The 15,236-nt window shown below is 40.2% G+C and overlaps 2 protein-coding genes across 2 annotated transcripts; one reads left to right on the forward strand and one right to left on the reverse strand.

Annotated features, from left to right (window-relative positions):
* Positions 1–1,732: 1,732 nt before the first annotated feature.
* LOC117850284 (peroxidase P7) lies at positions 1,733–3,448 on the forward strand. The gene is made up of 2 exons (XM_034732106.2): positions 1,733–2,036; positions 2,426–3,448. Exons 1-2 carry the CDS (start codon positions 1,824–1,826, stop codon positions 3,176–3,178), a joined length of 966 nt encoding a protein of 321 aa, XP_034587997.1. The 5' UTR covers positions 1,733–1,823; the 3' UTR covers positions 3,179–3,448.
* Positions 3,449–11,337: 7,889 nt separating this feature from the next.
* Positions 11,338–13,024, reverse strand: LOC117850558 (peroxidase 2). The gene is made up of 2 exons (XM_034732414.2): positions 12,607–13,024; positions 11,338–12,496 (listed from the first exon to the last, which is right to left on the reverse strand). The coding sequence occupies exons 1-2, from the start codon at positions 12,835–12,837 to the stop codon at positions 11,741–11,743; spliced, it is 987 nt and encodes a 328-aa protein (XP_034588305.1). The 5' UTR covers positions 12,838–13,024; the 3' UTR covers positions 11,338–11,740.
* Between the last annotated feature and the right edge of the window lie 2,212 nt (positions 13,025–15,236).

Genomic DNA, 15,236 nt, shown 5'->3' on the forward strand with positions numbered 1-15,236 from the left:
CCTGTGAAAATAGGGGGGAACCACGTTAATTTCCACAAGATGTTTTTCTCCACTATGGATGCAAATGGGTAGTAAATGATGTATTTTTCGGTCCGCTAACTAATTAACGTTGGCTTGCCATTTTTGTTCATTTCTCTCTCCTAAATAAATGATGTGGCTGCCATTATAGTTTATTTTACTAAATTTCAGGTCGACCAAATGATCCAAAAGATACGAATATTGCATTCAGCTCCACCCCCCTGCAGCTGTGGTTCAAATAATGTGCCTGCTAATATCCAGCATGACCAAGTTAGGCCTAGACATATCGTCTGTTACAACCGTCAAAACAATTTGTATATACGGGAACATACATGCTGCGCAGCACATTTGTTTTCTTCAACCCATGTCATGTCGGCAGGATCACTAATCGTGCTTCGGTTTGTACTTAACATTTGTTAATCCACCGCCTCAGCTCCTGGATCCCAATGCTATTCTTGTTTAACTTTCGCACACTGTACAGAGGAATGCATGGAAATCACACTTCAACGCGGTATGCATATGAACCCGCCGCTGTAAAAGTCACACTCACATGTACATCTACTTTCAGTTTTTTTTTATTTAGTATATAGACATTCTCAGCAGTCGGTGATAACAAGATACATAGTCGTTGTCTGTTGACACTCTCTTCCAATGGAGGAGTACACCTTCTCGAAAGATGCTCCCTCTAGTCATGAAAACACGATGTAGTTAGGACAAGATGTTTTAAGGAGGAGGGAGTAATATGTCAATGTGGATTGTATTATGTGCTAATGACCCTTTAATCGTATCGGCTTTCTTTATCAACAAACAGACACCCTAATTATATTAGCCGACAATGTTCATATATATGTCCCCAGATTGTCCATTAAGACACATATATGCCCATCTAATCATACGTGACTTTAAAGAATAGGAAAAAGTATATAGAAAAGGTTACAAAAGACACCCCGAACCGAGGGTTTCTAAATTCAAGCTTGCTAGTTGACCATATTTTTTTTTAAAGATAAGGACCAAAATTATCCTAGCCATTGTATCGACAGAGGATGCAGAAAGCCTTGACCATTTAACATAGCAAACCTTGTTCCATGGTATCGTCGCTACCATTCCAAACCAAGTCGTGGAGACGAGAAGAACAAGAGGAACAAAGTGTAGGCGAAATGAACAGACACGATGAATGAGGAGCAACGAGGTAGTCACTGATATAATTTTTTGCAATTTATTGGATTATGGATCACCTTGTAAGAAATTCCAATGGATTAATTTTATGCAACTTTTTTGTGCGAAATTAGCTCGTGCAATATAAGTAGTGTGGAACCTATAGTATTTTGTTAGTCAACTGCTTCATTCTGTCTGTCTGTCGGTCGGTCGGTAAGGGAGTTTCCGTATTGAAGTCAACAGCTTAATTAGCTAGGTACTTGGAACCTTTCCCTAAGCTAGCTCTAGATACCCTAAAGGTCAATGCGCTCAAACTAACACGTCACCAAATGAAAGCTATCTTGATCGAAATTAAGCACGTATTGTCAGTGCGGCAATGTCAACACAACTACTGTCGCTGGCTGCACCGCACGTAACTGCCAATGATTGTAGCCAGTTTATGGTGTGCTTGTAACATCCCAAATCATTGTTGCTGCTAGCGTTATCAAACACACCCCTGTTCTTCCTCGTGCCATGGTCTATAAATACCCTCGGAAACCACATTGTTGTCACCACCAAACATTCTCTCCACGTCTCTTTCAGTACACGCACAGCTCGATCTAGCTCTTAAGATTTCTGAGAGCTAGGAGAGCTTATACTGAAACTTGGCGATGGCGACCTCAGCATGCCAGGCCTTGCTGCTCATGGCGTTGGCTGCTGCTGTGCTGAGCACGGCGTCTGGGACATTGCAGTACGACTTCTACAGCTTGTCGTGCCCCAAAGCCGAGGAGGCGGTCCGCAACGCCACCATGAAGATCATCTCAGATAACCCTTCCATGGGCGCCGCCTTTGTGCGCCTCTTCTTCCATGACTGCTTTGTCAAGGTAATCAACATTGATACGATCATCTTCACGTCTCATGGTCGGTGTCGTTAAACTGTCGAAAGTTTTCCAATAGTATATTTTGGGCTTGTCTATTCCATACTTGAGTGTTTTGGGAGGACATGGCGCTCGAGTGCAGAGTCCCCCAAAACACCCGATTTTCTTTTGTCGGGGCAATCGAGTGTTATGGGTTGATTTGGATCCATTGGCTACAAATAAAACCTGCTTTAATGTTACAGATTAACAATAAAAAACAGATATTTACAGATTACACTCGAGCGCTGTATGGATTAATGTTCGTATATTTTCGGTGTAAACAAACTGTACCACTTTTCTAGCTATTTGATGACTTATGGTCTGTGTCGTTTAACACACGCGATGTGATTTTTCAGGGTTGCGACGCTTCCATTCTGCTGAACCAGTCGAACAGCAACCCGCAGCCGGAGAAGCTGGCCATCCCGCTCCGCGGCTACGACGCCGTGAACACGATCAAGGCGGCCGTGGAGGCCGTCTGCCCCGGCGTGGTCTCCTGCGCCGACATCCTCGCCTTCGCGGCGCGAGACTCCGCCATGGTCTCCGGCGGCTTCACCTTCCACATGCCGGGCGGCCGCCGCGACGGGCTCACCTCCGACCTGAGCGACATTCCGGCGAACATCCCTGCTCCTAACATGCAGGTCCAGGACCTCATCAAGAGCTTCGGCGCCAAGGGCCTGAGCGCCGGCGACCTGGTGGCGCTCTCCGGCGCGCACTCCTTCGGCGAGACCCACTGCTCCTTCGTCACGCCGCGGCTGTACCCAACCCTGGACAAGACCATGGACAGGGCCTTCGGCGTGGCGCTGCAGACGGTTTGCCCGCGGCGCGGCGGCGGCGGCACGCCGCTGGACAACAACCGCGTGACGGACCCGAACGTTCTGAGCAACCAGTACTACAAGAACGTGATCGCCGGGCAGGTGATGTTCACGTCGGACCAGACGCTGAGGAGCGACGCGTCCACGGCCAAGATGGTGCAGGACAACGCCGACAACCCTGTCGCGTGGATGGCGCGGTTCGCGGCGGCGATGGTGAATATGGGCGGCATCGAGGTGCTCACCGGGACCCAGGGCGAGATCAGGAAGGTGTGCGGCGCCACCAACAGCGGGAGCTAGACGACGACCGAGCTGCTTAGCATTGCAAGCGTTGATGCAAGTCAATCGCAACGCAACATGGGTTCCTTTGTTGCTGCATTATCTTTTTGCACCTCATTTATTTGTTGCACTGGACCTGTTGTGACTTAATAGGTGTCAAATTAGTTAACTTATGCTTTGTAATTCCATTACCTTCAGAGTTGTTTGTACGTTTATTTTCTTATGGTGGGACAATATACAAATGCATGGTGTAGCTGATATCAGCAAGATGCATATATCATGTGCTCCAAATCTTTCTCGTCTCGTCTTCCCCATCATTACACTGCACTAATATAAGCAGCGGGATCAGTGTCGGTTGTCGAAGATATGTCATTTTCATTAGATGAAGGGTGTTATTAATAAAGTCCCGGCATGTGCGACAAGCTAATACATATAGTCATTATTACAAAAGAAAAGGAAAGAAAATAAAGAAGGAAATGAGCAAAACAACTCTGTACTTTGAGCAGCATAGGTACGATGGCTGTAACGATTAGAGTCTGCCGACTAATGGCTATATGTTTTTGATTTTTATGAGAAATTATAGGATTATTAATTAAGACGTCTTCCAATTGCTGCTACTAATGGCTCCATGTTTCTATAACGTTTCGTGAAAATTATTAATGGATCCTTCGAATAGTAACTGTAAGATAGAATAGTTTTACTTAGAGTCAGTTAGGACTCTCCTGATTAAGCCATTTATATAAGAAGTACGGAATCCTTCATTCTGTACTTTTGCAAAGAAGTTTTGGCTTATATATGCATCATAATAATGATATTTACTTAACTCCTATTCATTATTACAGCACCACATAACAAAACTAACAATTTAAAGCAAAATAAAATTGTATGTAGATAACATGATAAAACTCAACCACAACACCACTGAATCTCCACCGACACTTACTGATTCGAGGTAGACAATGCAGTTTAATTATATAGATGAAACTATAAGAAAATTTACATAAAAATAAAAGGGAATAAGGAAAGAAAAGAATTTTCTTGACACCAATTAAATAACAAGATACCAAAATGACAATGAATTGAGAGTGCGTTGCAATCAACAAAGTATGTTGAAAGTAAGAGAGACTGAAAGAATGAATATGAGATTCTCTTCATTGATTAAATGAATGGTCTGGTTACATATTTATACAAGGGAAAAGGATATGCACAAAGGGCATCGTGTCCCTTGGGAGTTGGCCCCTTCACGAAAGGTCCACACCCTTTCATGAAAGGTCCTCTACAATTATCTATATTATTAATTGATCACTAACAATGTGTTTCACAACACTCCTCCTCGATCAATTAGCTCCTTGTAAGCTTCATGTAATCCTTGTCCAATCATCTTTGATTATCATATGGGAAAAACTCCTCCAAAAACCCTATGGGAAAAATATTGAGGAGAATCCAACTTGTATGTCCATATGCCACTAAAACTCCTTGAAAACCTAGTAGGAAAAATGTAAGGATAAAATGATATAGCATATTTAGATTATTATCTCGTTGCAAACTCATATGAGAAACCTTTGAAAAGGAAAACTCATAAGTAAGTTTGAGATGAATAATATTATGATTGGAGGGTCATATTTGAATCACCTTCCTCAAAATCCAATGGAAAAACATGAGAAGGAATTGTATATCTTTTATATCTCCTTAAAAACTCTTGTAGAGAAAACATAAGATATGACATAGTATGTCTTGAATACCACCTTTAAAAACCTTAGTGGGGAAAATAGGTGATATGACATATATTCTTGTATTGATATTGCCTCATTAAAACCTTTTATGAGAAACCTTTGCGGGAAAAAACTCATATAGGAAAAATAGTACAATATGATGATAGGTTAGGGAGTCTCCCCCTGAGCCTTGCAAAATTTAAGTTGTTACTCACCACTTACCCTGAACACCATTCTACGATGTAGTGGTGGATAAGTTAATTAGTGACTATATTTTGCAAGGTGTTTATTCCCTCACTTTGTAAATATGAGGATAAATATTTTGGACAATATGTTAATAATATTGCTCATATGTAACCTAGTTTCATCCGAGCAATACAAGTTGTATTATCATTTATAGATAATGTTAATGATTCAATGGAATCATTATTTATCATCATGTGAAGTCAAACATTTTTAAGTGATGGTTCAGAATGATATATAAAAGTTACCATTAGAGTCTATTTTGATGACTCACATGAAAACTTTATTATCTGTATCAGTCTATGATATGGCAATATGGGGATTAGTAAGCGAGTATCTTGATATCCCACTTTGCTATATCTCAAAATTAATCAAGATCTTTTAGTACCATTTAGATATCTGTGCATATCCGTTTTTGGACTCCCACCAGTATGGTATTGTTGGAGTTGCACTAATTTGCACTATAGCAATGTATTTACACATTGAGTATCAGGCCTGCTGCATTTTGTATAATACACGAGTGCTTTTGTTGGCACTAAGTTTACCATCCTAGGGTCTAAATGGATATTGATCCATCTTTAGGGAGCGAATGACCATAAGTATTGATGGATATTCTTATCCAATATTATTTGAATATTGGTATACATATCAATTGAATATTGATAAACTGATATATATATATATGCATAGTTTGGTTTTACCCAAATTTTCATCTCAAATTCCATCATAAATTGATTGCTTGTTTGTTTGTGTGTTGAGATGATGGAAAATCCAATTTAGGATTTATTTGTGAGCACACATATGCAATCATTGTGATTGGAGTAATCCTTCTACGGAAGATACCACTTAGTCAGTTGTACCACAATCAACTTGATTGTTTCAAGTTATGGAGTGACTTGAGTAATACACAATATATGTTACGATTTCTATTTAGATTTAAAATATGAAGTCAATCGAAGATGACTTGTATATCCAAATATATCAAGTTATTTGACCTTCCACTGATTAAATATGGGAACATAATTTTCACATATACCATGAGGGTATGTTGCTTGGTCTCTGCGTGAAACCATTGCTACAGTCTCTCAATATCTCACCACCTTGCTTTCATAAAGAATACATTTGTGAGAAGATGGTATTACTGTGGTAAATACTTCTCACTAGTGAATGAGAGAAATTCTCCATAATTGCCACCTTTAATTTGACCCAATTTGAGTGTTGATACACTTTGCCTAGGACTTTTGATATGGATCCAGTTCAAGGTGTATAGCAATCTTGAGGAGCATATGTTAATAATTTGTAGTATTTGTATAATTAATTCAATGGAACCAATACAGCCCTTTAGAACTCTTATCTCATTTCCAACGACGATTAAGTTAGGGTGTTCCAATGACCCAGTGTCTAAATTTATGTGCACATGTACTGGGCTTTTGAATGTTGAACATTCATAGGCTTTGGATTTTGAATATCCATAAAATGTCTAACAACATGCATGTTGTTGATTTGCATTTACTATCGTGGAGGATGTCTCCCCCTATTTCTGCGAATGCTTGTAATAAGCTATATCCCTAGTGACCATACTTCTCCCCCTCTTATTTTAATTCAGGAGTTGAGTGATTCTTTTAGAAATCTTCACTCTTTATGGCACATTAATTTTAGGGATTGGATAAGATGACACTTTTGATAAGCAAATGCATTTGGCAGGTTATTTGTAATGTGTTACAAATATAAGATATTCTGAACTGATTGTTCAGATATTCTTTGTTATGTACATGGATGTGAGGACTGAATATGTGTAACATTCATTTTGGATTCTTGGCATTCTATGTGTAGTATTGATCTCCCTCTAATACCTAGAATTATCCTCAAATTATGATCAACATACGAGCTGTGTATAAATCCACATAAGAGACCTAAGGTATTATATGAATGACGAATAATAACACCTTTTGTGTGGATCCCTAATGCCCATGATGTATGCTGAGGTGGTGATATCGGTATGTGGAAAACATATCCGAAATGCAGATGGGAAATATTTGGTTGTGGTCAAGTTCCCATGTACTAATTGCAACAGAGGATTACAGTTTTATAAATTTAAATTATGCTGTGTGTAAGTCCGCGTATTATCAACTTAATGTTGATAAATTGAATTCTATTTTGATTGTCATATAAGTGGGTTATCTCTATAAGAGATTCAATTAAGCCATAATTGGTATAATTGGTATGAACATAGGGACTTAGTGATTTAGTTCCCAAAACCAAATAATTCCATATGAATGGATTTGATCCTGTGTCCAGGTAAATTTTGCTCTTAGTTGAAAAATTAGAGCAATTAATTTGGTAAAATTGCGATGCCTTATGATCAATAAGGGATACATTTGGGACTATTTGCAAATGCATTCATGAGCACTTTAGAGTGCATAGATAGTTCATAAATGGCTGAATATGAGCAACTTATCTTGAATGCGTTTAAGAAATTTAGTGGCTCATTATTTGAAATTTTAAGGAAGAGGGCCTTAAAATTCATTCTCTTGTGACACATGCAGTGCACAAAATATGATGATTTTGAAAATGTATGCTATCACCAATAGAATTGATAATAATTTTTCTTATCATCCATGAGTTAGAATGACCAAGGCTATCATGCCAATTCTTGATATAATGAAGATTGAAAAATTATTTTATACGCAACATGTCATACGGGATCGATGTATGTACATATAACATATCCCAGATGATACGAAAGGAATTTTATGAATATTTAATTTCCAGGCCCATTTTACTAAGTTAAATGTTGGGTATTTGTAGAATACATGAGTGCATCTATGATTAATAATGGAATACCTGTGAGAAGAGTATATATCTCCCATAATTGTGATAGTGGTTATATGATCCACTAAATGAAATTCCTTTTCTTTCTAGTTGGATTCCGAATAAATACCATGCATGAGGTACATGATATTAATGATGGACAATATACTACATATACTAGTATATTGTTGAACTAATGATAATTTCCATGAATTATATGGAAACCTATGGAGATCTAATTTATTGAAGTGAACTTCAAATTGATCTCCTTGAACTCGCTTTCCTCCAATGGAGTGGAGGTATTGTTTGAACCAAATATTTGATTTGGAAATTATGTGTATATAAATGTACAACCACACTTGAGACAAACATGAGGTTTGTCTTTATGGTCACTTTTTAGAAAAGTGACATTTTATGTATGGGATCCATTGTGTTATAAATTTCATGAACTGAAAGTTCTATTCTTTGTTGATAACTCTACTAGGAGTTCAAAGAATAAATGGATCTTGCTCCTTTGGATACTTAGACTTGTAAAATCTGAATGGAGGGAATGTAGTAACACACAAAGGTGCATGTGTGGTAATGCTAATAATGGATTGGGTACTTTATTATTATGGTGGCATTGGTGCCTTGAATCTCCCAATGATATTGTTGATATCAAGTGCCTATGTTGGAGAGTAAATCCCATCCAATGCGAATTTGGAAAATTCATTTTGGAAAAATTAGTCATGTCCTACATGAGATCATGTATTTTGATGAATTTACTCGAGGAGTAAATTATATAGCATGAAATATAATATTGTGCAAAATTTTTGAATCAATTTGATATTTGATTATAAGTGGACTATTCTATAATTGAAAGGTGACAAAAGTCGCTGCACATGTTTTGGACTCCGTTCTTGTGAGAATAGATGATCTGATGATCATTGCCAAAATATAGTCTATGTATATATGATAGAAGATAGTCACTTAAATATGTTGCACTTTTGAATTCAAGATGAGTCTTGAATTACTCTATGGAAAATCTTGTAGATTCAAAAATGCTACATGAATTACAAGTAGTGTGGACCTCATTTTTTATAGGCGATGAAATCGCTGCTATTATCGAGTGTGATTCGATCATTATGTACTAGTGTGTTAACACATCAAAATATAGTCACCAGAATGGTGTAGATATTGAAGTAGTGGATGAGGAACTCGTTATCATAGGTATAGTTTGCATAATTGCAATAAATGCCTTAGACTCCACTTATATGTGTTACACTAGCAATATTAGGATGTCATTTGGAGAGTAATCACCATGTTGGTGTTATGATTATGCAAAAATAGTGAAGGCAAGATGATTCTTGCAACAAAATTAAGATACATGTCAATGGGCACTACAACTGCTGTAAATGTATTACTTATATTCTTGTGGGAATGAATGACTTGATAGTCATATTGAATTCAATTTTTTTCATTGCATGAAATTTTGGATATACACGTTCAAGGAAATTATCATAAGATGTAGATCTCTCGGTGATGAGAAAATTTGCTGCCTACAAGTACGGTCTCAGGGCAAATAAATTCTTAGATAAGAACTTATCGCAGCTCATGCCTAGGTCGCATCACCTTGTGTTGTTCCAAAAACATATTTATATGCCTTAATTTTAATTTTGCACCATCTTTAGAATATTGATTAAGGATTAATTATGCAAACAAAATAAATTGCATACGTAAAGATTGTTCTAACACCAATGAAAGATCTGCGGATCATGATGATGCTCAATTACAGTGATAAATTTGGCATTCTTATTACATGGGTACTAATACCTGATTGTATACTTAGTAATGTGCATGACAACACATAATTATAGAACAATCCAGGGACTAATTATAAACATGTAGAATAGAATATTCTAAACATGTAAATAAACATAAGCTTGAGGGCTTTGTTGTAAAATTTGCAAGGTGAATTGGGTGGAGACTGAATTGTTGAAGGCAGCCCGATCCGGCTTGGTTTTCGGCCTGCGCTGCGGATGCGAAGCCTGGTGGCCTTGTAGCCCAAATCGGCCTGAAGCGGCCCGGCCAGCAACGTGTTCGTTCATCTCGTGGTTGGTGACAATGAAGTCGTGGAAGACGTCGCCGACGAGGAACCTGATGCCGCTTGCAGGGCTGGTCCTGAGATTTGGGAGGCCCGGGGCGAAAGTAAAACTCGGGGCCCTTTAATATAAACATTATAACAAATATATATGAAATGTTACCAATAAATACTTAAATGTATCTAAAAGCAATATTCATATCAAATTATTTATACATATTACCTTAAAAGTTTCTTCTAACATTCCTTGATGCAAAGTCACTTAGGAAATTCGATATTTTTTCTCTTATAGGCCCTTTCTCGACCAATATGTCTGTTGCTTTATTATTAAGATTATCCCAATTTCTTGGATTATAAATATCTGAAGTATAAACTGGTTGATCATCAACACTAGCAGACTGTGCATGTGCACCTGATGCATTTACTATGTTCTCATAGTCACTTACATTGTTATCATCGACGTTGATGTTAACATTTTCTTCCTGATTCCCATTAGTTGGTTCATACACAACAACTATTGCCAACTCATCTGGGTTCGTCGAAGCGCCCGTATTATTCTCAGGGCCCTGATTACTCTTGCAAAATTTATCCATAGCTCCTCTCTGTGATTCTATCAACTCATCCACACATATTTTTCTTTTCCTTTTTTGGTTACCTGATTTATATTTTCTAGACGACATGATATCCCACAGTCCTGAAATTATTATAAATACACAATAGTTATAAATCAATTGAGATTAAATAACTTATGATAGTGAATTAATAATTAATGGTATGGAGAATTGAGAAATTGACAATCGAATCACCTAACCACAAAAGTGAATTGATGATCTCCTATCTGATCTCCTCCTGTCCGCCGTTCCACCAAGGGGCGGCGGGCGCGCAATGCGAGCGGGAGAGAGGACCAGGCGGCACGACGAGGCGATAGGGATGAGGGGGTGTGGTAGATGAATTGGGCTCTTTTTTAACCACGAAGTGGGCCTACCTTAATGTCACCTTTTACTGTGAACCATTGTGGGCGGGGCAGTAACAAAAGCTACCTTTTTTTGGGCTCCCACCTTAATGCTATTTGGAACATAAGCATTGCTCTTGCCCTAAAAATTATGTTACCATTACTATGCTTCTGGGATTTGGGGATCCAGGGCTGCCGCACACCCTGCCCCCTCCCCCCGGCCAGTCCTGGCCGCTTGCATCGTCGCTGAACAGAGGCCGACGCCTCTTTCGTTCTTCCATTCCCCATGGTGTTGAGGCCTTCTGGCCCTGTCTCCTTTATGCCCAGTGGAGAGCATACCTGTCTGATAATGTGTTGAAAGTAAAAAGAGAGACTGAAAGAATGAATCTGAGATTCTCTTCATTGATTGAATGAATGGTCTGATTACATATTTATACAAGGGGAAAGGACATGCACAAAGGGCATCATGTCCCTTGGGAGTTGGCCCCTTCATGAAAGGTCCACACCCTTTCATGAAAGGTCCTCTACAATTATCTATATTATTAATTGATCACTAATAATGTGTTTCACAACAAAGTACACAATGTATCAGTGAATTATGTAGATTAGACAATTAGCAACTTTACATATAGCAAAGGAAGTCAAGGAGTGAAAAAGAATGTTTTTTCTTTAACGAATGGAGTAAGAAGGTGTTGAAACGACAATGAATACATAGTGCTTTGCTACCGATTTGCAATGCATGAGTTGTATATATAGCAGCTCGGTGTCTTGCTTAATCAGATCAGCTAGCTTTTGACGACGTTGCAGTACTTCCTGACCTGACCGGCGGTCCCTGTGAGCACCTGGATGCGCCCCATCTTCACCAGCGCCGTGGCAAACTGCCCCATCCATGTCGCAGCGTCCGCGGAGTTGTTGGCCACCTTGGCCGCCGTGTAGCTGCTGTTCATGAGCTGCTGGTCCGACACGAAGAGCACCTGCCCGGTCACCAGGTTGCTGTAGTACTGGTTGCTCAGCACGTTCGGGTCCGTGACGCGGTTGTTGTTGATCACCGGGTCGCCGCCATTGCTGCCCGGCGGGGGGCACACCGTCTTCAGAGCATCAGCGTAGGTGGCGTTCATGGTCGGGTCCACGGTCGGGTACAGTCGGCCGTTGACGAAGGAGCAGTGCGCCTGCCCGAAGGAGTGCGCGGCGGAGAGCGTGACGAGGTCGTCGATGCTCAAGCCTTTGGCGGCGAAGTTCTTGATGAGCTCCTGGAGCTTGAAGATCGGGGATGGGATGTTCTGGAGCACCTCGATGAAGTTGGAGACGGTTCCGTCGCGGCGGCCCGAGGGCATGGCGAAGCTGGCGAAGCCGCCGGAGACGACGGCCGAGTCCCGCGCCGCGAAGGCGAGGATGTCGGCGCAGGAGACCACGCCGGGGCAGTCGGACTCCACGGCGGCCTTGATCTTGTTCACGGCGTCGTAGCCGCGCAGCGCGATCGCCTTCTTCTCCACCTGCGGGTTGTTGGCGGTCGGGTCGAGCAGAATGGAAGCGTCGCAGCCCTGCAAAACCAAAATCTCTACTCGTTGACATGTGTGCATACGGATGCATGCTAATAACATATTTTTGACATCTAATTAATGCATCCATATCAATCATCAATAGTAGTTACCCTAACAAAGCAGTCGTGGAAGAAGAGGCGCATGAAGGCGGCGCCCATGGTGCGGTCCTTGGCGATGATCCCCTCGGTGACGTTGCGCACCGTCGCCTCAGCTTGCGGGCACGAGTTGGCGTAGAAGTTGTACTGCAGCGGCGACTGTGCCCGCGACGGCGTGCTCAGCGCAGCAGCCACGACGAACGCCATGAGAAGCATGGCGTTGCATGCTGATGTCGCCGTCGCCATGCTTCTTCAGCTTAATCAACTCCTTAACCGATTCAAAGCTTTTATTAGAAAGCTATAGAACAGATCAAGGTACCTGATAATGTATCTACCTACTGAAAGAAACGTGCAGATCAGAGAATGTTTGATGATGGCAGTGGTGTGGTACATGAGGGTATTTATACATCATGCCTCTACAGAGAGTCCACACTGCATTTTTCTTTGCTTTTGATTTTCCTTACTGCAACAATCATTTGGAAGCTTGAGGAAAAAAATGCTTTGGGAGGTCGTTACTACCACACCATGCACTGGCCGGTACACGTGTGGCACAGCTAGATATATGCTGGTGCAAGGCGTGTTGACATTGTCAGTTAATTTGCCACTTGGCAAGTAGTACGTGCTAATTTCGTTCACTTGGAGATTAATTACATGGTTCCAACTAACTACTGCGTATTAACTAGTGGTTGACTCTAATATGGGAATGAACTCTCCTGGAATCGCCGTAATCTATACAGGATGAAGCGGCTGATCTAAAAATGTCATTTCTGCTTAACTAGCTAGTGCGTACATCTCATGATGATGTAGAGGCTGGATTTTTTTTTTCCAAATTTATCCAAAAAAAAAGTAGTATATAGACTATGTGTGCACGGGAATACATCTAGTTACCCACTTACCAATGACCCAAAAAATTGTGCATTTTACTTTGGTACTAGGATCGTGCCCGTGCGTTGCTACGGGCAACAAAATATTTATATTACAATACATATAGCATTCAACAAGATAATGATAATATTAAAATAAGCAAAATAAAATATTAAATAAATTTATTGGATTATTTACACCATAGATACCCATGTCAGGGCACGAGTGCAAACTACAACAAGGAGCACGAGTGCAAACTACAACGAGGAGCAAAAGGTAAAAAAAACTCTATGCAAATGCTATCAGACTACTACTGCTGATAAAGATACATATTATTCGTACATACATGGATCTTGGCAGCTCTAGCGCGCTTGACAAGCTCATTGACCTGCAGTGACTGGATTGCACTGAACCATAAAGTAACAAAGAATAGCCATAAGTAATTACCCAATGTACACACGCACAACCTCAGGAGTATTTAGCACTTTTCCAAGAGATCACATCAGCGCACCATACACTCTCATAAGCTGTAGCATGAATAGGAGGGAAAATAGGAGGGAAAATTATTCATCATATGACATTTTATTTCCAACAAAGAAATCAAGCATAACGGGCCATACAAATGCGAAATCATAGCACCCTAAACCATGAAGTTACACCAGTGAAATCATAGTTAAATTGGGTCCGTTGATTTTCACCCAAGATGAATATCAAGAAATAACAAATAGATTCTCTTAGACCATATACAGCTGTATCAAGAAAGAAGAAAAATGTATTGAGCATCCATACCCTGTGGTGTTTGCTGCTTCATCAATCTTGTGTCCACCACCAGCAGCAGCAACAGCAGACTCTTCTAGCATCTTGACCATAACATCCAAGGTTCGGTACCGCACTATGCGGCTGTCTAGAAGCACCTCAGGTACGGGATCATCATCGAAATCAAGAAGCTTCCCATTTTCATCCATCCACCCACACATCATTTTGGCCTCCTTTGACATACCCTTCAATTGAAGCCACCCATCACTTTGCAGTTACAACAAAGCATATTTACTCACTTTTTCGATGTGCACATTTCGAGCTGATTTTCTCGAAAGTTGGCTAGTTTATTTGCATACAGCTCTCCAGCTTCACTAAGCACCATTGTCAGGCATTTAAAAGAGGAATTATTAGCTCAATACAGCAAGATAATTCCTGTAAGATGAATACATTTACCATGGATTTTAATATTTTACTTGCCAAACTCAAAATGGCATACTAAGTGTGGAAAGTATCATATGAAGGAATCAGGTTGAAATTTAGGGAAAGCATACCTTAGGACTCAAAATAGCATACACAAGCACGTCACACGGGTGTGATTTCATACAAACAGCAGTACCTATAGTATTGACAACTGAAAAAGCATGAAGAAAAATTGGTGGATCACATTAACGACATTTGCTCAGCAATGTCACCACCTTACTTCGAGCCCTTGTACAGCGCATCAATCTCCCCCTGAGAAACATGAACCAAAATAATTAGCCTATGGAGATTTGTCTTACTTTCCGAACAAGAAGGTTATGAATAAAGAAACAAGAAGGTAAATCTAAATTTGGGGAGTGGAACAGTTAGATATGGATCTAACCTGGTAGTACTTGAGCATTTGTGATCGTTTCTTCTTGTATGTTGGGGTGATGAGATCACGCTCGATATCAAACGGTAAAGGATCGAGATGTATAGCTTTTATCAACTCAAAGCCTTTCAGCTGGCAAGGCAAAGATTACACAGAAATTGTTTAAATTACT

Source organism: Setaria viridis, chromosome 3, assembly GCF_005286985.2.
Source record: "Setaria viridis chromosome 3, Setaria_viridis_v4.0, whole genome shotgun sequence".
NCBI lineage: Eukaryota > Viridiplantae > Streptophyta > Magnoliopsida > Poales > Poaceae > Setaria > Setaria viridis.